The sequence below is a fragment of the Sceloporus occidentalis genome, unplaced genomic scaffold (genome assembly GCF_023333645.1).
Source record: "Sceloporus occidentalis isolate IW3139 unplaced genomic scaffold, rSceOcc1.0.p SCAF_4, whole genome shotgun sequence".
In the NCBI taxonomy this organism is placed as follows: Eukaryota; Metazoa; Chordata; class Lepidosauria; order Squamata; family Phrynosomatidae; genus Sceloporus; species Sceloporus occidentalis.
In genome coordinates, this window is record NW_028316984.1 from 2,848,394 (window position 1) to 2,873,543 (window position 25,150).

General features: G+C 40.8%; 1 protein-coding gene across 1 annotated transcript in view; it reads right to left on the reverse strand.

Annotated features, from left to right (window-relative positions):
- Nucleotides 1-18,272: 18,272 nt before the first annotated feature.
- Nucleotides 18,273-25,150, reverse strand: part of LOC149313427 (CD2-associated protein-like) — a 95,532-nt gene continuing 88,654 nt past the window's right edge. The window contains exons 17-18 of the mRNA XM_089519092.1: nt 22,666-22,729; nt 18,273-22,218 (exon numbers count right to left, since the gene is read on the reverse strand). Of these exons, the coding sequence (XP_089375218.1) occupies nt 22,177-22,218; nt 22,666-22,729 (106 nt within the window). The 3' untranslated portion in view covers nt 18,273-22,176. The remainder of the gene's footprint in view (nt 22,219-22,665; nt 22,730-25,150) is intronic.

Consider the following 25,150-nt stretch of genomic DNA (forward strand, 5'->3'; position numbering starts at 1 on the left):
GTGGGACTTCCGCTCACACCACTGGGACTACAGGTCCCTGCGGGCCCTGCGGGTGGAAGTGGGGTGCTGCAAGCGATGCGATGTTGCCATTGCGGGGGCATCACCAGCACAGCGTCCCCCGTTGACAAGGGATAGTTAACTGATAATCCCTTGCCATCCCGAAGCTTGGCTGTGACCAAGCACTTTGGTTCATCCACTCAGCACTGGGCTGATGGATGGCAGATCCAGACCTCATGCATTGGAGCCAACCCTACATTTTGTGTTTTGCTCTGCCTTTTTGTTATGCTAATAAAGTTGTGGCCTTTACCTCCAACAAAACATTGTTCTCACTATGTCCGTGGCGGCATCCCTCTTAGCAAAGGGGAGAATGTGCCCTTCCTGACCTTCAATTGTACCATCTGGCTTGTAGCCTTTGGCTACAAGATTGGCTGAAACTAGATAATAGGAAAATGCTGAACTTAGAAGGGTCTTCAGCAATCTTCCCCAGCACCACATTTCAAATGAATTGATTTTCTTCCTATCTGCTTTCTTAACTATCCAGCTCTTGCATCCATACATGATAATAGGGAATAGAATGGCTTGTATGATTCTAACTTTTGTATTCACTTGTATATCTTTACATTTTAGTATCTTTTCTTGTTCTTTCATAGCTGCTCTTCCCATTCCTAATCTTCTTATGATTTCTTGGTTGCAGTCCCTGCTCCAATCAATGTTTGATCCTAGGTATGGGAACTCTTTTACTATTTCTAATTCTTCATTGGCAAGGTTGAATTTGTGTAGATCCTCTGTGGTTATTATTTTTGTTTTCTTTCAGCAGTAAGCCTGCTTTCCCACTTTCCAGACCCTCCACCCTCACGGCTAGGAAAAAATGCAGGACCTGAAGTCCCGTTCTTTTCAATGGGTGCATGTGCATGCCTGCACCCACTTGCACAGCTATGTGCATGCATGACCTTTTAAAAAGCTGGGACTTGCCATCTGAGGAAACTCAGATCCATAGATGACAAGTCCACGATTGGTGCAGGCATGCTGTACAACAGAAACAATATCTGATGCAAAAGGCCTGTGACTATACCAGTGTCACCTTTCTTCTATTGTATGATTTTTTAAACATCTTTTGCTTGATGAAGACGCCAACTGAGTAAAGAAAGCTTGCATGATGTATTTTGTGCATTTTGGTTGGCCAATAAATGTATTGCTGTTTTGTAGATTTTGGGTTTTGTTGTACTTTATTGAATGGCCAATATAGCTGAGTGGCTTGCTTCAGATTGTGTTGGGCCAGATGGGGTTGCCTAGCAGGCCAAATTCAAAATTCCCCATCCCTCCCTAAAGGATTTCCAATAGGGTTGCCAGAGTGAAAACAGGAAAGGGCACCTATACATTTAATGGCTGTGTAAAAGAGGGAATTTCATCAGGCACTGTTTGTTATCTGGTCTCATAACAGTTAGCTCCTGCTAATATTCCTTCTTCTATACAACCATTAAAAGTACAAGAGCCCTCTCTAGTTTTCCCTCTTGCAAATCTACTTTCCAATCTATCTAGCATGGAAGGAAGCCAACCTTGGCACCAGTGAGAATGTCCTCCTCTGCCAAAGGGGAGCTTAAGGGAAAACTAGCAGGGCTGTGGTTTAAGAGCAAAGAATTAACTGCCCCTCCACTGAACCCTCAGTCTTTGCATGCATGCACCATACCCACACATCATATATCATATATTAAACTCTTTTTTGTAAGTTACTCTCAGCTCTTACTTTGTAGTGGTGATGGAGAGTTGTTGTTACACCTATTGCCTTCTGTCTCATTCAGCTGTAGAGCTCCACAGTGCATGCTACACATTTTAGCATTTGGATCAAGATGCTTTAAATCTCCACAGAAATGCTGGGTGCATTAGAGGTTTTACAATCTATTTACTTGAATAGCGTGAAAAAGAGGAACCACTTAGGGAATAAGCTGCCCAACACTTTTGAATGAAGGACCATCAAGTTCTGGGATTCTTTCATAGTTTTTTCCCCCCTTAAAGCCAAGAACTTGATATGTGATAATGTTCAGTCATTTTTTTGTAGTATATAATCTTGATAGTGGAACTGTCTCAAGAATGAAGTTAAAAGAAGACACAGAAACATACCTGGAAAATACAGTGAATATGTGCATGTTAGATTTTCAAAGTACAAAGAACATTCACAAGGTAATTTGTAATTTAAAACTATGATACTTTTTTTCCTCAGCAGTACAAAACGATGATTATGGGTTGTTATTAGCTGGATCTGTGCAGCTGAAACTTTGGGTCAAATATTGACTTCACATTTGTGCAGAGCAAAATTTAATTTCTCTTGTCTGCTTACAGCAGGAAAAAGCAAGAAACTGAGCTATCACAATTAGTAGATTTTAGAAACATTATACCTCAATAATCAAAGGAGAAATTACAAGAATTGGGCTGTCTAATTCTTTACCAGCTTCTAGCAGGTCTCAGAGGTTTCACTACAGATTTCAGATCCAGTCATTGTCTTAAGACTTTGATTTTGCCTATGAATATATGAAAACAAAATTTTTGAAGCTTTTAATTTTGGGGTTGCCAGGTCTGGATCATTCAAGACTATCCAATCTTGTGGCATTCCCTCAGCTTGGACACCCTATTGTCACCAACTTGGGATCATTAAAGCACCAAGTTAAAGCTTGGCTTTATATTGAAGCTTCTGGGTGTAAATGATTTTATCCAGACTTCACATGTCTTATGGTTGTACAATTTAAAATAATTTTAACTGACTGGATTTTAAGTTGCCTTAAGTAAATAATGGTGTAGGGTTCCAGGGTGTATTTTTAATATTTTAAAATTAATATTATTTATTGTTTTAAATTGGATTTATTGGGAGCAGCCCTGGGTAACAGTGCAGAATTTAAAGACTGAGGACCTTATCGCACACACAAATTTAAACGTTCTAGGGACGGGAGGAGGACTCTCGTGTGCACGCGCGGCCGCCCAAAAACGGATTTTATCGCACACAATTCAGTCCTCCAAGAGGCCCCGTTCCGTCCCCCATCGCGCACCTGTTCGCGTCCAGTCCTGATGGGCGTGATTTTTGCCTGACGGATTACCTTCCGTCGGCAAAAAATGGCGCCCGTCAGGACTGGACGCGAATGGGAGAGCGCCGGGGTACGGAACGGGGCTCCTTGGAGGACGTCTGCGTGTGCGATAAAATCCGTTTTTGGGTGGCCGCGTGCGCACACGAGAGTCCTCCTCCCGTCCCTAGAACGTTTAAATTTGTGTGTGCGATAAGGTCCACAGTGTTGGACTCTGGAGACCAGGGTTTGTGTCGTCACTGAACCATGCAATCCAGCTTGGGCACGTCACACCCTCTTAGCCTCAGAGGATGGCAATGGCAACCACCCTCTGAAGAAATGGCAACCTCATGCCGTGGCCCTGCTCGGGCCTCTGGAGCTCCTTTTTGTGCCCTCCAAAGGGCACCATAGCCACGGGGGGGCGGGGGGGCGGGATATGGTGCCCCTTCAGTGCTGCATTATCTGGATGCAGTGCTGGAGGGGTGTCATGACACTGTGCACCATCTGGAGAGACATGTGGCATAATGGCACCCTGGTGGCATCATCAACAGCATGCGTCATCTGGATGCGATGCCCTGAGTCCGCCCCAGGCCAGCACAAAGTGCCGATTTGTACAGGGCCTAAGTAAGAAAATTGTAGCTAACACAAAGAGGTCTCTGCCTCTGTAATGATTCCATAGCAAGCTGGGGTTGCACCCTGCAACTTCCAACAAGCACAAGCCAAGAGCATGCATGCATGGAACCAGCATGATGTCTCCTATATGCAGTAGTAGCCCACACTTTGAAATTAATTGATGCTTGGTGTTTATACCCATATATTTACAGCCCATATATGTTCTGGTAATACTGACACCTGATGTATTAATGGCTGGGCAAAATGCAAGGCCCTGACCAATATGAGGACCTACTTTTTATGTGCTAAAACTCTCAACACTATGTAATTTGTTTCTTAAAACAAAATAATCCCAGTATTTCTTAATACAATAAAGAGTGCCAGAATTTGAAACAAAATAAGTATATTTTAGATAATAGCAAATCGTAATTCCTTAGTGCTCATATTTTGCTTTTTCCACACTCAACAGAAGTGAGATACACCAAGATACACCATGATAAAAGGCGGGAGGGGCATCTAAATTATCTCATTCTTAAAAGGAAAGGTGTACAAAAGAATAATAGTTTCATTGCAATTTACCTGCAGTTTTTTTTTTTACAGGATAAGTAATGGAATTAGATTTTTTGTTCATTCCATATTCGAGGTTCTTAAGAGATAATATCAGTTTTTTAAAAAAGTTTAGCATTACATTTTGCCTGTTACAACAAAATAGAAAGTGTTTCACACAAAAATCTCTAAAGTCATTTTACAAACCCCCAGGGCCAATGCATACTGTCATGAGAGGAAAAACAGCATCTTACTGAAATGACAGTTTGCATTACATTTGCACCTTCAGTGGATGTCTGGAAGAAAACAGCAATGTGTGAATACAAGGAGAGTGTTGACCTTGTGTGTACAAAAAGTGCCTGATCAAGGTCACAGAATAACTCAAACTTTTAAATGAGCACTAATAAATATATGGTGAGCCTGCCATGGTGGTTTGAGCATTGAATTATGACTCTGGAGACCAGAGTCTGCCATGTAAATCCACTGGGTAATCTTGGGCAAATCACACTCTCTCAGCTTCAGATAATGAAGATGCCAGATGCCACAGATGCCGGCGAAATGTCAGGAATAAACTCTTTTAGAACATGGCCACATAGCCTGAAAAACCCACAAAAAACTTTAGTGACTGGGATATTTATTATTTTATTTTAAGTATTTGTACATTGTTCTTCCTTAAAAGAAAATTCAAACTAATGTTTTTATAAAACTTTTGTATGTTTTAAATTTTAACTTTGTAGTGTTTTAATTAGGCTATTTTAATTGTCTTTTTTAAAAATTGTTTTAATGTGTTATTATATTGTGGGACACCTTGGATCTCCTTTTAGGAGAAAGGAGACATAGAAATAAAATAAAATAGCGTACAATTCAAAACAGCAATAGCAACAATACAATAACAACAGCAAATAACAGCAAAAAGACCCAGCAGAGACTTTGAGCCTGTACAGACAGGCCAAAATAAAGCTGCTTCAGGTCACTTTGGAGGTATGCTGTTTAAATGATGCATGTGTCCTAAGAGGCCGGAAGCCACACCAAAGCCACACTCCAGTCCTAAAGACTAGAGCGCAGCTTTGGCACATCTTCTGGTCTCTTAAGATGTGTGTGTCATTTAAACAGCATACCTCCAAAGTGACCTGAAGCAGTCACAAGGAAGGGTAACATTAAAATTCCTCAGAGGTCCACAGTAATTCTTACTATCTTTCTAGAACCTAAAGGAAATGTTGTGCAGGGGGATTTTGTAGTTCCTTTAAGACTCAGGCCCTGAGCAGATGGGTGAGGAAAGCACAGGCTAAGTCCATGCTTTCCTAGTTTGGGTACTAGCCTAGATTGGTCCCCAGGAAGGTGTGGGGATGGATAGCTGTTTTCTTGCCTGCCCATCCCTGTGCCATGTATCCAGTACTGCTGCGCTCCCTTTATCTTACTCTTTCATTGCTGCTAGTGAGGAGACTGCCATTAGTAGTAATACTTAAAGGACATGTGTTTTCAGTAATATATGAAACACATTTTTAAATGTCCAGAAATGTTTAAAAATAATACTTGTGTGCTACATAAAATCTATAAATCACTTTTGTTTTTATTTTAAGAGGTATGTGGAAATAGTGGGTCTCAATTCAATCATATGAGTTTTGAAGATTTCTTAGATATAAAAGCATCCAGTATCCAGCATATACAGTGGCCTCCAACTATCCAGTTTGGGCAGGCACAGTCCCATTGAATCCCCTCTTGTCCCATTTTTTCTGCTGCTTTTAAAATGTCCCATTTTAAACCCGAGCACCAAATTATGTCACCACCACAGGGTTACAAAGGATTCTTCTCCTGTCTTACGACAGTTTGACATTTCTTTCACCTCAGAACTATTTCTCTAACCCTTGGTTCTCTTTATTATTACATGTTTTTACTATCCTTGGTAACTTGTTAACAAAAAGAAAATAACGTTTATTTACGGGAAGAGCTTAGGATGGTACCTCTTTTGATAGTTGGTTCTCAAAGCTTATGTTTACAAAGTGTGTAATACAGTCAGCCCTCCATATCCAGATTCTTTATCCACCGATTCAAGCATCCAAGGCTTGAAAATATTGAAAAGAAGTATAAATTCCTAACAGTAAACCTTGATTTTGCCATTTTTTATAAAAGGCACCATTTTACTATGTCATTATATTCAATGAGCATCCACGGATTTTGGTATCCATGGGGGGGTCCTGGAACAAAACCTCAGTGGATAACAAGGACCCATTGTACTTCACAGGTTACAAATTGACTTTGTTTCAGTTCACTCAAGGACTTCAGTTATTCTTCAACTGTGCTTTAGTTCTTTCCACACACTTTCCACTAAAGCTTATCCAGTAGGAGTATAAATCTAGGAATCTCTAGCTTTATTCATAAATTGAAGTTCTACAGAATAAGGTGGATCTGAGTTTGCCCTGCACTGGCTCAAAGAACTTATCAATTTAAACTGAGTTCACAGGACTTCTTCCATCTTTCTGAACTCCCACCTGCCTATATGGGAATCTGAACCCCCCTCAAAGCTAAACCCTTTGTTCCAACTGCATGCTTGTCAGTTCTAAGGAGCTTATTGCATTAACCAATAAGCCGTCTTACCTCTTCCAGTTTGAATTCAAGATCTGGGATGCCCCTGGATGTTATCGTACCTAAATCGCCACCGATCTAGGTGGGATGCTGCCATCCGGATGTATCCTGAGTCGAAACCTCGCTCAGCTGGCCAATTTTTGAAGTCAGAAGCTCTGCAACTTGGAAAAAGTGCTGGCTGAGCAAGGCTTTGACCCAGATGAATCCAGGCAGAGGCATCCCACCTAGATCAGCAGGATTTAATGGCAATTTAATCACGGGAGGAGGACGCTTGCCTCCCATGTGATAAAGTCCACTGAAGAAGGTATGTACTTGTTTTCTGATGCTGCCCCACAGGGCTTGATCTAATGAGATTAATGTACAGACAGTAGATTTGGGCTAAACATTAGAAGACACATCTTGATGGTAGAAAAAGGGGTGGTTGTCTCTCTGTTGCTCTTTGTTTTCAACCAGAGGGCTGTCAGTCATCTGCTGGGAATACTCTGCTTCTAGATTTTATGCATGTATTCAACAATCTTCAATAGAGGTAGCCAATTTGGCACTTTTCAGATATTTTAGACACCAGGTTCCACCAGTCCCAGTAATGGCCATAGGTCAAGCATAAATGGAATTCTAATACATCTGGAGAGCACCACATTCTTCATCTGTGGCTTACAATATTTTAAAGCCTTCCTCAGTCATCATGTTTGCATCATCACCTCCTACAACAGCTATCAGGTGGTGTATTTTTGTCATGTTTATTTAAATAAAAATATGGGGAAATGGAAATACAGTGTGTTCACAGGGCAACAAGACAGGAAATAAGCAAAAACCTCAGAATGCCCTCGAACTCTAGTGATGGCATGTGTCAATTGTGGAAGCACTGAGTGAGTTTCTAAAGAATGCACTTTCAAATATCTCTCTTATCATGAGACCCAATGTTGATCCATGTTAACTGTCCTCATTTCCTAGGAACAATGAGTGAGTTATTCAAAATCACATTATGCCAACTTCAGCTCATGCATCGGATTCACCATACCAGCATAATATGGGGGTTTGTTTAAGTTCCCTTTTCCAGCCACATGACCCAAATGGCCATGTTTCCAGGAGTACATGATATTCCCCATCACTGGCTTAATAAGCCTGGCAATGTAAATAATGATGTTGTGTACTGCTTGCAGAAGTGATTGTGAGAGTCAGTGTGAGGCAAAGGCAAACCCCTCTGAACAATGCAGTACAGATTTCATGAGGTTTTCAAAGCAGTACAGATTTCATGAAGCTTTGAATGCAGTCATGATTTCAGGAGGTTTTCAATACAGTACAGATTTCAGGAGGTTTCCAATGCAATACATATTCTGGGAGGTTTGATAAGTTGTCTACCAAAGCTCTTAGCAGACACTTGAGCTGCACCTTGTGTCTCAGTCTTGGGGGAAAGAGTAGAAGGTACAAATAAAGTGACAAGATAGATATTTATATGTAAATCGGTGTTGCTTGATGGATTGCATATTCAAGCAGGAACTAAAATCAAAACATAATTTAGCAACAAATTTCCTTTAATTCATTGAGCAACTCATTAATTTGAAAACTTAACCCTTTTCATTTTAAGGGCCTGAAAGATGTAAGTCAAACCAATAGTCACCTTGGGTTCTCTAACACCATGATTGCAGGTGTCTGTGGATTGTGTTCTCTGTGGACTAACTGATTTAAAAACAACTCTGGGATTAATGCATGGATTGGAGTGCAGCTATACAGTAAATCTACCTTTCTGGTGGGGCATGCTAGAATTACAGCCTTGCATGTACATGAAGGAGGTTAAAACCAGACAGAGGAAAAATCATAATTAGGTTACAAAATTCCTGCTTCAGACCAAATCAGTCATCTCCATGAAAGACTACATTTTGACAGGCAGCCATAGCCCAGTGCACTAGCAAGATATTGTTAATGTCCCACGGTAAATACTGTGATCTTTGTGCTGTTGGCAATATAAAATTAAATTTTAAAACTCTACATGATTAACAGTGTCATTTCTCTGTTCAGATTTGGAATCCCCAGTTAAATTTGCACAACTCTACTGTAGTTGTGTTTATGCCTTAAAGACACTGTTTTGTAACAGCTAAGAAAATTGCAAGCCATTAATTAGAACAAAATCTTATCAGTACTCACACTGCACTGTTAAGAAGACACATCAGGGTTGTGCTTATGTGGCATACTTATTCAGTTGGAAATACCACTGCCCTAGGAGCTCCACAGCCTATTTAAATGATGGTAACATTTTGTGTAAATGAAAGAGATAACCAAGCAACACAACCTTTCTGCTTTCCACCCCAGGGGGCAACTTTTTCTCAGATTCCAGTTGTGCAAAGCAGCTGTGAAGAGGATTTTACATCAAAGGTGCTATTTCCTAAAATGGACAACTGACTGATTTATTAAGGTTTATTGGTTTAATTAAGAACCTACAGGCTTGTATAAGAGAGCCAAAGAACAACTGAAGACCAGAGTTGATTTTATATCTCCCATGCATCTGATGAAGGAATAGGACAATTGCTCTCTTCTCTAGGTGAGTGTTACTAACAGCTGGTAAAAGTGGTTTGGGAGCTACTTTCCTATTGGCCACTTACATCTAATTCATTAAAAAAAAACAACCTGAAATTTCTCTCACATCACCTGTTAGGTTGACACTGTTGTTGGACTGTCAGTTGGCCTGTTACCTCCAGTGAAAATAAGATTAAATTATTCAAACTGTACTGTGAAACCAACGGGATGTATCAAAGATCTGAAAGTATTCCAGGATACTTTTTCCCCCCCGTAGTTGACGAGACTACATGTGAAAGGGATCTAGGAGTCCAAGTAGAGCACAAGGAGTCAACAGTGCGATGTGGCAGCTAAAAAGGCCAATGCAATTTTAGGCTGCATCGATAAAAGTATAGTGTCTAGAACAAGGGAAGAAATAGTACCACTGTATTCTGCTCTAGTCGGACACCACCTGGACTATTGTGTCCAGTTCTGGGCACCACAATTCAAAAAGGACACTGAGAAACGAGTATGTCCAAAGAAGGGCGACGAAAATGGTGAAGAGTTTGGAAACCATTCCCTATGAAGAACGACATAGGGAGCTGGGAATGTTTAGCCTGGAGAAGAGAAGGTTAAGAGGTGATATAATAGCACTGTTTAAATACTTGAAGAGATGCCATATTGAGGAGGAAGCAAGCTTGTTTTCTGCTGCTCCAGAGACTAGGACCCAGAACAATGGAAGCAAACAACATTCGGAGGAACTTCCTGACAGTAAGGGCTGTTCAACAGTGGAACACACTCCCTCGGCGTGTAGTGGAGTCTCCTTCCTTGGAGGTCTTTAAACAGAGGCTGGATGGCCAACTGTTGGGGATGCTTTGATTTAGATTTCCTGCATGGACTGGATGTAGTCACTTCCAACTCTGATTCTATGATTCAGTATGTTGAAATTTTACCATGTGATGCATGTCAGAGCAGAGAGAGACAATGGTTTCTACGAACAGAGAGATGGGGTAGCAATGCCCTGTGATAGCAAACGTTTACATGGAACACTTTGAAAAGCAAGCCCTGGAAACAGCACCGAAAAAGCCCACAACTTGGTTCTGATATGTGGATGGCACTTTCACCATTTGGAGCCACAGAGAAGAAGATCTGGCTGTGTTCCTGAACCATCTGAACAACATCCACCCCAACATCCAATTCACAATGGAAAAAGAAAAGGAAGGAACACTGCCATTTTTGGATGTCCTAGTCATCTGCAAACCGAACCAACGTTTGGATCACACAGTATACAGAAAACCCACACATACAGACTGATACCTGCACAAGAACTCCAACTATCACCCAGGACAAAAAAGAAGTACAATCAAAACACTGGTAGACTGAGCAAAATGCATCTGCGAACCCCACTTCTTGGAAGATTAACTGAAGCACCTGGACCGGGCTCTACAGGCTAATGGTTATTCCAGCTCAGACATCAGAAGGGCTGCCAGACCCAGGAAAACCCAGAGGAGTGAAGACAAGCAGCCACCTAAAGGGAAGGTATTTTTACCATACATCAAAGGAGTCACAGACAGAATAGGCAAAGTGGTGAGGAAGCACAACCTTCAAATGGTTTACAAACCAACGAAAAAAATCCAGCAAATGCTTCGCTCAGCCAAGGACCAGAGAGACCCTCTCACAGCTGCAAGAGTTTACCGCATACCATGCAGCTGCAGACAAGTCTACACAGGGACCACCAAACGCAGTGTGCAAACAAGAATCAAGGAACACAAGAAACATTGCAGACTGAAAAATCAGCAGTAGCAGAACTTGCCACAAACCATCCTGGGCATAAAAGACTGTTTGAAAACACTGAAATTCTCGACCATGCCAACCACTACCATGTCATGATGCACAGGGAAGCCATTGAAATCCACAAACACCTGGACAATTTCAACAGAAAAGAGGAAACCCTTAAAGTAAACAAGGTTTGGCTACCTGTCTTGAAAAATAGCAAGATAAAGACTCACCGAATGCAAATGAGAAAGCTCCCAGCAGACAATGAGCACTATCAAGCAGACACTAATCCTCTCTTGCAGACCCTCCCACCCTGAGGCCTGCCATTAGCAACAAAACAATACACATGCAAATCACTCCTGCCTTTCCAGGCAAACATTCTCTGAAGATGCCAGCCACAGATGCTGGCAAAACGTCAGGAAGAAACTCTTCTAGAACATGGCCACATAACCCAAAAAACCCACAAAAACTACAGAACGAGACAGCTTGGTCCTCCCAGTCCTTTCTCCCAGTAGAATGACAGTTTATGTGTCTGGCATGCAACAGTGTGATAGGTTAGGAGAGGAGTCATGGCCCAGTGTGCTTTGGAATAAAGTGCTTAATGCTTTGTGTGCTGAAGGTCCCAGGTTTGATCTTTGGTATCTTCTGGTAATAATAATAATAATAATAATGATGATGATGATAGGTAGGCTTTGCAGACAATTCTGCCTGAAACCTTGGGGCGCTGCTGCCTGTCAGAGTTGACAATACTGGGTTAGAAGGCCTGACTAGTGTCTTATGTCCCTTTGTGCTATAAGGGCTGACATGGAGAAGCATCTTTAAAGTGCCAACCATTGCCTTCCTAGGATATCATTAGTTGGTAACTGAGCTCTTGTAGTCATTTGTTCAGAGATAAATTACCACTGGGAGTGCTTATTCTTAACTATGGGAATATTTATGTATTTGAAATATTTAAATACCCAGCTTCTGTAATTACGACAGCTTTATTGGAAAATAATGAGCTGACAACCATTGTGCCAAATTATCGACTGAGAATGAGAACTGGGAAACCCCCACCCAGCTTACTGTGTATCTGTAAATATGAAGACACAGTTCTTTTCAACAATTATACAGTTCTTCGACAACAATTTAAACATCTAAATATAACATATATTAAATAGAATGTTAACAAATCAGTTTTGGTTGTGTTGCTGAGATGTTGTTTGTGGCTATCTATACAGGCTCACAGATCATTGTAAATACTGTCCCATAAAATGAATAATGTATGACCATGGTAGAACTTCACCACAATAGAAACTTCATTGTTCAGAAAAGTTAGGTGTGAGGAGGCATATGCCGCAAACCAACTTCTTGAGAACTTCTCTTTAGGTTAACAGTACAAACTGAATAATAGTAATGTGTCTTGGCAATACAAAGGTGAGAGAAAATATCCTCCCAAGCCAAGATGTGAAGTAATCCTAGGGCTTCCTTGGTGTATTACCCCTTTGGTAATGTCAGCCTTCATTACAGTTAGCTCTGCTTCCTTCACACTCACATGTAGAAGTATTCTCTTTCATCATCCATGGATTTCCTGCAGGACATCATCCTCAAAACCATCCAGTCTATACTGATCCACATCCCTTGAGTATACCTCAACATTCTCTGCTGCTCTATCCACATAGGAGATCAATATTTTAGGCAGCATCAATAGAAGTATAGTGCTTAGATCAAGGGATGTAATAGTGCCACTCTATTCTGCTTTGGTCAGGCCTCACCAGTGTCCAGTTCTGGGTACCACAATTCAGAAAGGATGTTGACAAGTTGGAGTGTGTCCAGAGGAGAGCCATCAAAATGGTGAATGAAGAGTTTGGAAACCAGGCCTTATGAGGAAAGACTTAGGGAGCTGGGTATATTTAGCCTGAGATAGTTAAGAGGTGATATGATAGCCCTGTTTAAATATTTGAAGGGATGTCAAATTGAGGCTGGAGCAAGCTTGTTTTCTGCTGCTCTAGAGTCTATAACATGAAACAATGGATGTAAGCTACAGGAAGAGAGATTCCACATTAGCATTACAAAGAACTTCCTGACAGTAAGAGTTGTTTGACAGTGGATCACACTCCCTCAGAGAGTGGCGGAGTCTCCTTCTTTGGAGGTCTTTAAGTAGAGCCTAGATGGCCATCTGTCAGATACTTTGTGAGTTCCTGCATGGCAGGGGGTTGGACTGGGTGGCCCTTCTGGTATCTTCCAACTCTATGATTCTTTGATTCTATTAAGAGTATGAGGAGACACGGGATCAGAGCTTGGAAAGATACATTATACAGCCTCAAAATGCTTCATTACAATTTGCACTACAAAAATAGTTTAGTACAGTAAGCCTGCACTCTGGGCCCATCATAGGTGGCTTCCAGCTTACCTGGAAGCTGCTGGGGGATTGGGAGAATGACGTGTGCGCCCGCAGTGTGCTCACACAACCACGCAGCATGCACAAGCCCCATTATATCTAATGAGGCTTGAGCATATGCACTTTCTGCCTTATGCGCGGGGGTGGTGGTTCCGGAACAGATCCCCTGCGTAAGGCAAGGGTGGACTGTAACTCATACTGTTATTTCTTACTTTTTAGATTCTGTAACCCCATCTGACCCCCAGGTTACTGGTGGACATCTAACATGGACCCTTTTACCCCAAGGATCCTTGCTAAAGACAAGTTTGGGCTGAGAGAGTGGGTGTAGTGTGAGTGTCGTCTATTTCAAGTGTTGCGGGGGGAGACAAACACTAGGAGGGTTCCAACACTAGATAAACCTGTTGTGAGTCCACAAAGATTTTTTTCCATCCTTAATGCACATACATTACCTAGGTATATTTGCCAAATACCCATGTCCTATCACACCCAGCAGATAGCTGTAGCACCTCTGAGCTTTTTTTCACTCTCCCTGAAAGTTGCTTGACTATAGTATACCTTTGAGGGAGGCAAACCCCCACACAAATACTGAAACTTTCTTTATTTGACTCACCTTTGAATAGACCTACAATCTTTTAAAATACGCTACAAATGCTGGAGTTTCTTCCTCCATGGCTCAGACTTGGAAAACTTCAGCATTTGTAGATCAATATTTGTATAAGAAGCTTTGATAAATAAGTTGAAAGGAAAACAAGAAAAATGGAATATGCTCTCTAGAATTTCCCTAATGATTGTATTGTGAAACGTAGGATCTGAATTAAAGGCATTTTAAACTGAACACAGTATTTGCCTACACTGGGATGGTGGTCATAAACTAAAAAAAAAAAAAACCTTTCCAAACAATCAGATTTGTCCCTGTTTCAGGCTCAGAATAATCAGCCATATGTTCCAGCCAAAACATTACACTGTAATTTGATACCAAACCCATTGCCACAGCCACTGAGGAAGACCAGCCAAAGCAAAGACCAGCCGGCTCGCCGGTTCCCTCCCCGTTCTGCCCCCAACAGAGGCCAGCGGACATTATTGTTGCTGTTGCTGCGCCTCCAGGACTTGGTTTGTTCTGTCGACCCTGCGCAATTGCAGAGCCTGGAGGACATCTGCCCGGACCAACTGCAACGCCGCAGCTACGCAACTGCGCAGCTGCATAACAGGGATAGGAGGTTGGTGCTTGTTGCTAGCTGGGTTCCATTAACAGGGGAATGACGTTGTTTTTTGTCTTCCTCTGCCTTGGGTTTGTAATGTCGCGGGGGGAGAGATAGCTGGCATGGGGTGCGGATTGCTTGGGGAGGTGGTCGGTGATTGTGACAATGTAATAGGAGCTCCTATTGGAGTAGTGTGGGGCAAGGGGAGATATGGCGGTAGGAGCGTGGAACTACAAGGAAGGTGAGATTGATGCGTAATATCCATCTCTCCTTCCATCCACCCTCCTAACCAAAGAGAACTGAGGGTCAGTCCAACTGTACCACAAACCCTGTCTCTGCTCCTGTGCAATGCCATCTCTGTGAGGAATAAGACACATAATTTATGGCCTTCTAGAGGATAAGAACTGCGACCTGGCTTGCATTACTGAGACTTGGCTGGGGCCTGAGAGTGAGGCAGTGTAGGCACAGGCCCTTCCAGCTGGGTACTCAGTTAAGGACCAGATCAGGTTAGTTGGGTGGGGGGGGGGGGTGTTGCCTTGATCAATAAGAACACCCTTCCCTTAACCAGGAACCATGTCCGGAAAACGGACTTCATTGAGTGTATTTACCTGACCCTGAAGGCTAGGGACAGTCTGGGGATTCTGTTGGTCTACCGTCCACCCCGTGCGCTAACAGACTCCCTGGCCGAGCTGACACATCTGGTCTCGGAACTGGTGTTGGAGTCTCCCAGGCTTCTCGTCCTGGGAGACCTCAACATCCCTTTCGAGGTCAGTCAAGGTCCAACAGGTGTGGCTCGGGAGTTCATGGCTACCTTGACTGCCATGGGCCTGTCCCAATTGGTCTCAGGGCCCACCCATTGCACTGGTAATGCTCTCGATGTCGTCTTTAGTACGGACATGGATACTCCATGGGCAGAGGTACTCAATATCTCTGCCCTATCATGGACGGACCATTTCCTGGTTGAGGCTCGGCTCAAGGCTTCTACCCAAATCCCTCCCGGGGGTGGAGGACCTATTAGGATGGTCCACCCTCGAAGGCTGATGGAACCCAAAAGGTTCCAAGAAGCCCTAGAGGGTTATATGGTTGGAACTGATGGCGACTCTGTTGATGCCCTAACATCTGGGATAAAGATCTCTCCAGGGCTATACACAGTATCGCTCCCAAGCGTCCTTTCTGGCCTGCTTCCAACAAGCAACCCTGGTATACGGAAGATTTCAGGGAAAGGAAGCGGGCTGTCCAACGACTAGAGCGCAACTGGCGAAGACATCATCACTTAGCCGACAAGACACTCCTTGAGTCTCTTTTGATGGCTTACGGAGTGGCAATAAGTGCAGCTAAACATTCGTTTTATGCTGCACGTATTACGTCCGGCAGAGCTGTTCAGGGTAGTGAGGGAGCTGACTCAACTGCCCCCCTCCCTGAACCCGATCTTAGAGCCATCTAAAGCCTGCTGTGATGAATTTAACAACTTCTTCGCGGATAAAATCTCTTGGATAAGGGCTGATCTTGACGCCAGTACTTTTTCAGAACCTATAAGAGAGGTGTCCGGAGCTTCCGTGGACTATTAAACTGGATCACTTTGAGTTTGTGACTTAGCCTGAATCCAGAGAAAACGGAAGTACTAGTGATAGGTTCCCCGGGACTGGGTAGTGAAATCTGTCCACCGGTCCTGAATGGGGTCACACTCCCCTTGAAGGACTCAGTTCGCAGCTTGGGAGTGCTTCTCGATTCGTCGCTCCAATTGACATCTCAAGTGGATGCAACGGTCAGAAGCACTTGTTACCAGCTTTGGCTGATACGCCAGCTGCGTCCCTACCTGGACTGGAGGGACCTGGAAACTGTAGTACACACTCTGGTAACCTCTCGATTGGATTTCTGTAATGCGCTCTACATGGGGCAACCCTTGTACCAAACCCGGAAGCTTCAATTAGTGCAGAAGATGGCTGTGAAATTGGTTGCTGGATGTTCCAGGGCAGACCACATAACACATATCTTGAAAGAACTCCATTGGCTGCCTATTCGCTTCCGGGCCCAATACAAGGTGTTGGTAGTTACCTATAAAGCCCTAATTGGCTTGGGCCCAGGGTACTTGGAGGACTGCCTCTCCCCATATAATCTGCCCCGCACACTCAGGTGAGCTGGGAAGAATTTGCTGAGGGTCCCAATTGTGCAATATGTGGTGACCTCGCAAAGGGCCTTTTCTATTTCAGCCCCAAAATTGTGGAACAATCTTCCCGATGAGCTCCGTTCCACCACCTCCCTCTATCTTTTTTTAAAAAAATCTGAAGATCTTTTTCTTTCACCAAGCTTTCCCTCCATGAGATGTGATATTTCCTTTCCCCCATTTTGTAATGTTTTTTCGCAATGTTTCATGGATTTTTAACTCAGCTGGCTGTGTAATAGTTTTTAATGATATTTTATATATTGTTTTTATTGCTATGTATGTATTTTGATGTTGAAATTTTAATCTGTACGCCGCTTTGATCATCGCGGAAAAGCGGGATAAAAATAAATTATTATTATTATTATTATTATTATTATTATTATTAAAGAATCATAGAATCCATAGACATATTGAGATGGAACAGACATGGACCATTCACTCCAACCCCCTGCCATGCAGGAATACACAATAAAATCACTCCTGACAGACAGCCAACCAGCCTGTTTAAAAACCTCCAAAGGAGGAGATTCCAGCTGAGGCAGCGTGTTCCACTGTTGAACAACTCTTGCTGTCACCAAGTTCTTCCTAATGTTTTGGTGAAATTTCTTTTTCTGTAGTTTGAATTCTAAGATCCAGCTCTATATTTTAATCAGTCATAAGGCTGAGAGCCTCTATCATGCTTCTAAGCCATCTTATCAAAGCTATGGACAGGTGTACGAGGATCTGGGGGTCCAACTATCTGTCCAGGATTCTCCGGTGCCTAAACAGGTGGCCTACCCTGTAAGATGCCAACAGTAACTCTTCACAAAAAAAGTGAAAGGATGTTCATTTCTGCAACTAGCATCAGTTGGACAAATTCAAGATTTTTAATGAATCTTACAAAAACCGGAAGCATATAATTTTCTCAAGGAGTTTATGCAAAGAGTAGGGAACGTCTCCCACCTTAAATCTCATTGTATAAGAAAGGTGGGATATAAAGCCTTGAAATAATAAATAAATAAAATATGAAAATGAATTAACTGACAACAATGCAGCACACAAACCTTAAGATTATGATGCTTTTTGCCACTCCTTTTTTCAATTGCTCTAAATATTTCATAGGGTTTTTTTTTAAAAAAAATATTGTATGCGAGATTTAAATAAGGACAATCACAGCTCCTCTTCTCAAGGGCAAATAAGCACAGCTGTTCAATACTGTACAATGTATTGACTAGGCTGTCATTCCACAAATGATCTACAGTCATTAGAAATTCTATTAAATATATTTATAGTCTTTCACTTTCTCAGCACATCTTACTTACTACAAATATCAGCATCAGTGGTTCGTAAAGGCATCCTTTTTCATGTATGTGCAAATTATTTCCATTTTGCAGTATGGACTTTTAAAAAAATATTATATTTATTCTTTGGAATACCCAACAGAATTATATCAAAGAAGTCTGAATCCTTCCAGACAAAAATACACCAATATAGTAATAACATACAATTTTATTTGTGGAATTTTGACAGCATGCATGATTTTACAGCACCCGTAAACAAGTCGGTGAAGCATATTGCTTGAAATAACTTGTATTCTTTGGAATGTCCGCACACCCTCTCCAATTTCACAATATTAAGACAGATGTCCAGTTAAGAGAGACTTCTGTTGCTAAAAAAAACCCTCATAGTAGCAACTTTCAGGGTTTTTTTTTAAATTAAATCATCATTGCACTTGGTCATTTATTGCTACAGCAAAAAAGGCCATTTAATAATTAACACTTCTGATTTGATTGTCTTGTCCTATTCATCTGCTAGAAGCTTCAAGACAGACAAAACTGGTATGCATCTATCATTAATACCATTTTGCCTGCACTCGGTTGGATAACAGCGAAAAGCACATAAAAGAATAACCTTTGATTAGTCTCAGTTCTTGTTTTGCATAATCAGAGTAAAATTTCAATGAGTTGGTATCCAAGAGGAGCTCTTTCATTGTGCATTCATCCAAGATAGCATATTCTGCTTTTTTAAAAGAAAAATCTGTGAAGCAGCTGAACAATAATAAATTGATTCAATAAATCTACTTCAGTTCCTTACAATATGATGAAGTTCCACACTTCCAGCAAAAGCTCAGCTTGTGGGAAAGAATGTCCCTGGGGAAGAAAGGAAATGCTGCCAAGTGTCAGGAACAGCACACTGCTGCTTCTACACAACAGGAAGAAAGAAGCATCTCCTTTTTTCTTCCCACAGGAATTGCTTCAAGTTGGGTCTTTAGAGGGAAGCATGTCTCGTTGCTGCTGCTTGCAAAACGTAACAGGAAAAGAGAAAAGTCCTTTCTATTATTCCCTAACCTCCACAGTAGTTTCCAATTAATTTTCGTTTCCCATTTCTAAACGTTGTTTTTGCAGGAGAGAGCATGAAGGCAGTCTTGGTGTTTATTGCCTATGTTCAACACAAGTTAGGAAAACATTCTTTCTCCCTTGATAATGAGTAAATAAAAAAAGATGTGCCTTCTATCACACATTATAGTTTTACAAGAAACGTCAGGAGTTCTTTGCTCGTGCTGCCCACCAGAAGGGAAAGCAACAATCCCCCAAAGATAAGTAGTGGGGGAGGGACTGATGCCCTGCCCTGTGTGGATTGTGGAACAGGCAGCGCAAATAACACACTCTAGCATCATCTGCAAAAGCACAGCTTGCAACCACGTTTCCTTCCTTTATCTACCCTGCATAGAGAAAAGCAGACTCTTTCTCTTCCTTCTCCTTGAGCTTTTTGAGGAGGCTACAGTCCCAAGCTTTTCAGAAGACCTTCTCAAAGACAATTACTTTCCTTAAGTCTTTTGTACACACCCTGAGGCAGGGGATTCTCAATGCTGGCACAAGGAATGGTACAGACCACTGACAATTACAAATTAGCATCTGATTTATAAGAGTTATGAGTCTAAGAAATAATAATCTGAAATACATTATTATTAAGCTTACTAAAAGCCTAAATTGGCAGCAAATGTCAGTTGTTAAGCATTCGATTCGTTAAAGGTTTGCCATTTGTTATGTACCAACAACACAGTCTTCATTCTCTATTTTAAATCACTAATCCACGACCAGTATATATCTACAAATATAAATGCAGACCATTTGCAAAATAAGCATTTGTTGGTCTAGCCTGAACCTTAAGGTTATTGTCTTTTTTTTAAACTCGCAAGGACATCTTGCACAGGGAAGAGTGAACAGGCTTACGGGGAGGTATGAGTCCCTTACCTATGTATAGCTACTTGCAAATAAATTAGATAGTAGCTTTAAATGGCACACCAATATCTAACAACAGTTTAACCCTGAGACAAAAAGACTAATGCCATCCAATTTTTGATTTTATATATATATATATATATAAAATCCTGCTGATATATATATATAACAGCAGGAGATGGGGATCAAAACTTTTCACCAATAGTGGTAAAGTCAGCATTTTACTTTATATCACTCTGAAAATAAGTTTCAGGGTAGTAACACAGAAGAGAGAGGATGGGGTTGTATTTTTAGCCTCTGTTTCAGTGCAATGTTCCACAACACTACAATTTCAGCATTTCTCCATCAAATGAAGAAACTGGGGAAGGAGTATAATGAATAACATTCAGTAACTACAGAAAAAAATCTATTCTTAAAAAAACGCTTATTTTAATTTTCAGAGCATGTTGCAGTACTATTGTGTGTGTAAGTGTTGAATATTTCTTTATCAATCTATTTGGGACAGCCCTGTGGGTGATACATACCTGTTTTAAGATTGCATTTAGTGAAAAGGCAAGCAGCTCTTAACATTTCATTGTCACAGGAAAATATTAACAATAATATAGGCGGGATACAGATTGGGGCCTCAGCGGCCACAGCACCAGCCCTGGAGGCCCCGATCCGCCACTTCTCCAGGCCTCGGGGAAGCGGCAAAACACCACTTCCCCGCAGCCTGGAAAGGGGTGTCCTTGGGGCTTCATGCCCCAAGGACACCCCGAAAGTGGTGGGGAAAGAAAGGGGCTGCTTGGCCCCTTTCTCTTCCGTATTGCTGGTGCGGCCGTTTAAAGAGCACGCCAGTGATACACGTGGTGAAAGGAGCTCTGTTTCAGAGCTCCTTTCGGTACTCCCGAAAGGGCGCCATAAGCGCTCTGCAGCAGTGCATGCACATCACAGCCATGCTGTGTTGTTTGACTGCGGCACGGCCGTGACGTCGTAATGGCGGCACCCATGTAGACAGGGCGCCGCCATTTTGACGCCGCGGTTACGAGCTAGGGTTGCAGGGTGTCTGTAAAGGACGCTCCGAGGCAACCCGTAGCACGTATCCAGGCCGGAGCAATGGATACCGCCATAATTAGCACTAAATATTGAAAGCTGCAAGATACTGTAGTGTTGAATTAAAAATTGTGAAAGCACAGAAATTTAACATCTACAGTAGTGATTCTCAATCTTGGTCCTCCAGAGGTTTTGAAGATTCATTTCCAGAATTCATCATCATTTCCCAAGCTGGCAGAGATCTTCTGGGACTTAAAAGTACAAAATAGCTTGAGGATCAAAGGTTAAGAATCCCTGATCTACAGTATATTTAACATGCTAAGCTTTGCCATATTTGGATACAAGGTTAGTTCAAATCTTCTGTCCAGATTTTTTATGGCTTTAATTATGCTGCTTTGATATTCTGTGATCCAAACATAAATCCCTTTTATGAATCCTACAGTGCAAATGACAAAATCCTCTTCTTGAGGAAGTATCTATACATTGTAAGGCTTGGGATTGGTGATTCATCTGCTTCATAGAGACAATAAATTCCCGTGACCATCCTGAACTACAAAATAGTATATTATTAATACCCTCACTGCTGTCAGGCACAACCGTGTAATCCTGGATAGGAATGCAAATGTTAAAAAAAATAGAGAGAAATCATATTCCCTTTAGTGTGGTGGGAAAAGTAGTGACTATAGTGATTACAAGTCTATACTACGTGCCTCTCCCCCCCCCCCCCCCCATAGACTATTTTACAGATTACGTTGCAAAGATATATTGCCTTACTTATAGCACAGGTGTCTTAAAAATTAGACTATAGATATTCAATAAAAAAATCTATTTAGAACCCCTTTTCTCTCTTTTTTTAAATACAGATTCAGTAGTATTTCAAGCAAACCAAGGAAATAATGGTCTGCTATTCCAGCACAGTAAGAAATAAGGCCTCTCCTGTATTGGCAAGAAACAAACAAAAAAAATAATGTATTTTTTTTAAGTCACTGAAGATAAGATTCACTTATTCTCTTTTTTAAAAATGGAATGCAACAATTTGTTGGTTTAAAGTAAAAAGACAAGTTCATTCTTTTTTTTAACTCTGAAGTCCTGGCACAATAAAGATCCACACTCTATGGCTCTTTCAGGTTGTTAGGACCGCTTTCTTGAGTTTTTCAATTTCCACCTATGGAGAAAAAACATATTAAGAGATTAATAACACAATTACAGTTGGCGCTCTGTATTCATGGATTCTGCATCCATGGCTTGAAAATATATATATATATATATATATATATATATATATAATCCCAGTAGCAAACCTTAAGCCTCCCATTGCTTTGTTGTTGTTAACTGTCAAGACAACTTTAACTTATGGTGACTCCAAACAGGACGTTTTATTAATCATAAATGCAAAAATAGGAAACAGTGCAGAATCAAGGACTGTAGGAAAATTTGGCCTAGAATCAAGATGAAGCAGGAGAGCAACTCACTGAATTTTGTGAAGCCAACAGTTTGTTCATCACAAACACATTCTCCAAGGTTGTGAGTGTATACATGGACACCACTTGATAGCCAACACAGAAATCAAACAGACCCATATTGTTCTAATTCTCTTATTCAAGTACATTACCTCTAGGTTACTACGCATCTTCTTCTCTTCCTCCAATTCTCTTTTCAATTTTTCCAGTTCTTTCCTTTAAAAGTTAAAGATAAACCTAATTAATACTATCATGTGAAAATGTTATTATACAGATATTTTAAAAAATTGATCTACAATATGTAAGCTGGGCTTGGACTTCAGGTTAAAAGAAAAGCTAAAAATGAGGGCTGCTCAAATGAGCTAATTAAGAATGGGCCATAGGACAAAGCATTGCTACACTTCCTTCTTCCTCATGAATGACCAGAAAGACCATTCATTTATTCAAATACAGAACGTCCCTAACCCAAAGACATTAAAAGTTTCGTACACTGCATTGTTTCTATCCATGTGATAACTGTGATCTTAGGAATACCAGGTAAGAAATACCTGAGACCTAGGAATGGCCTCTGGTGATAACAGGGATCATGCATCAGTGTCTTTAAAGTGGTAGCATCAACCACACTTGCTAAGAGTGTGTAATTCATATTAAAATACAAAATCTAACAAATAAGAAAGTATTTCTTTGGTTACAAAATCTGGGCATTCCCTTTACATGTGTGTGTGTGTGTGTGTGTGTGTGTGTGTGTGTGTGTGTGTTATTCATTATCCTTGTTTTCCCATAAACTTGATATTGGTTTCCATTTTTCCTTATATTATTGTGAAGTCCTATCATTTCTGAACATAGAAATCATATCCATTGAGGCTAATTCATTTAACTTTAGGCTCCATTCGTCCATAGTTGGAATGATATTGGATTTCCAATATTTCGCGTATACCACCCAGGCAGCTGTGATCATATACAATAAAACACTCAGTTCATCTTGAACCAAATTTTCAGTAATGGTGTCAGTTATATTTAACAAGAATAGCTCTGGAGTTCTTCTTAAGAGTAAAGATAATCTTTTTATTAATCCTTTTCCAGAAAATTTTTGTCTTATAACATAGCCACCAAAGATGATATAAGGTGCCTCCCTTCTGGTTGTACTTCCAACAGTTAGAATTGCCATGACTCCCAATTTTTGCTAGTCTAGTTGATGTGATGTACCAATGGAATAATAGTTTATAATAATTTTCTTTTAAATTATTACATTTCGTAAAACCAAGATTTCTTTTCCAAATGTTCTCCCAGCTAACCAGAGGGATTTCTCTCCCTATATTATGAGACCATCTTATCATATTTGTTTTAACTGTCTCCTCCATCATTTCTATACTCAACAGAAATTTATAAATGTTTTTGATTAATTTTATTCTAGTTCCCTTCACGATTTTATCAAATTTAGTTTCCTTACTTTCTATACCGACTTTAGATTTATCCCTTTTCCAATCCTCTCTTACTTGATAGTATTTAAACCAGTTCCTTTCATGACTATTTCAGAACATCTCTTATTTTTCTTTCAACACTTCTAATTCTCCTGATTTTTTTTTTTAAAAAATTAACCAATTACTTGCATACTTTTCATCATTTTTATGGAAGGTCTCTTGTGAGGACGTCCATCTGGGCAATTTTCTATACAGATATTTCCTGTATTTGTTCCAAATGTTCAATAAGGCATTTTTAACATAGTGCTGTTTGAATTCTTTTAGTTTCCTCTCAGTTCCATAACAAATATAAGCGTGCCATCCCAGGTCTAACCCACAACTTTCTAAATTCATGATTTCATCATTTTCTAATAAGACCCAGTCTCTAATCCATGACAAGGCACATGCATTATGATATAATTCTAAATTTGGCAGCCCCAGGCCACCTCTATCTTTTGAGTCTTGCAAGACTTTAAATATTATCCTTAGTCCCTTGCCTTGTCACAAAAACTTAAGAGATGTCAATACTCTATGTTTTAAAGGGGTTCTTACTGGTTATAATCAATAGAACCTGGAACAGAAATAGTATTCTTGGCAAGATGTTAATCTGAATTGTTGCTACTCTCCCTAATAGAGATATTTGTTGTTTCCCCCACCTTGCTCATTCAGATTTTATAGTATTCCATACAGGTATGTAATTGCTTTTATATAAATCTGAGTTGTTATTTGTCAAAGTTATACCCAAATATTTGGTTTTATTTATCAACTGGAATTCTGTGATATGTTTCATTTCTTGCTCTTCTTTCTTGGTTAAGTTTTTGGTCAGCATACCACTTTTATTTTTGTTAACCCTAAATCTGGCTAACTCACCAAAATTAACTAGGACGTCTTCTAATCTTTTAACAGTTTTTCTTAGATTTTCTAGAATAATTACTAAATCATTGGTGAAAGCTTGGATTTTATAGTTAAAGAGACTTCCAATCCTTGTATTTATCATCAGCCCTGGTGGCGCAATGGTTAAATGCCTGTACTGCAGCCATTCACTCAAAACCACAAGGTTGCAAGTTCAAGACCAGCAAAAGGGCCCAAGCTTGACTCAGGCTTGCATCCTTCCGAGGTCGCTAAAATGAGTACCCAGACTGTTGGGGGCAAATTAGCTTACTTGCTGTTCACCGCT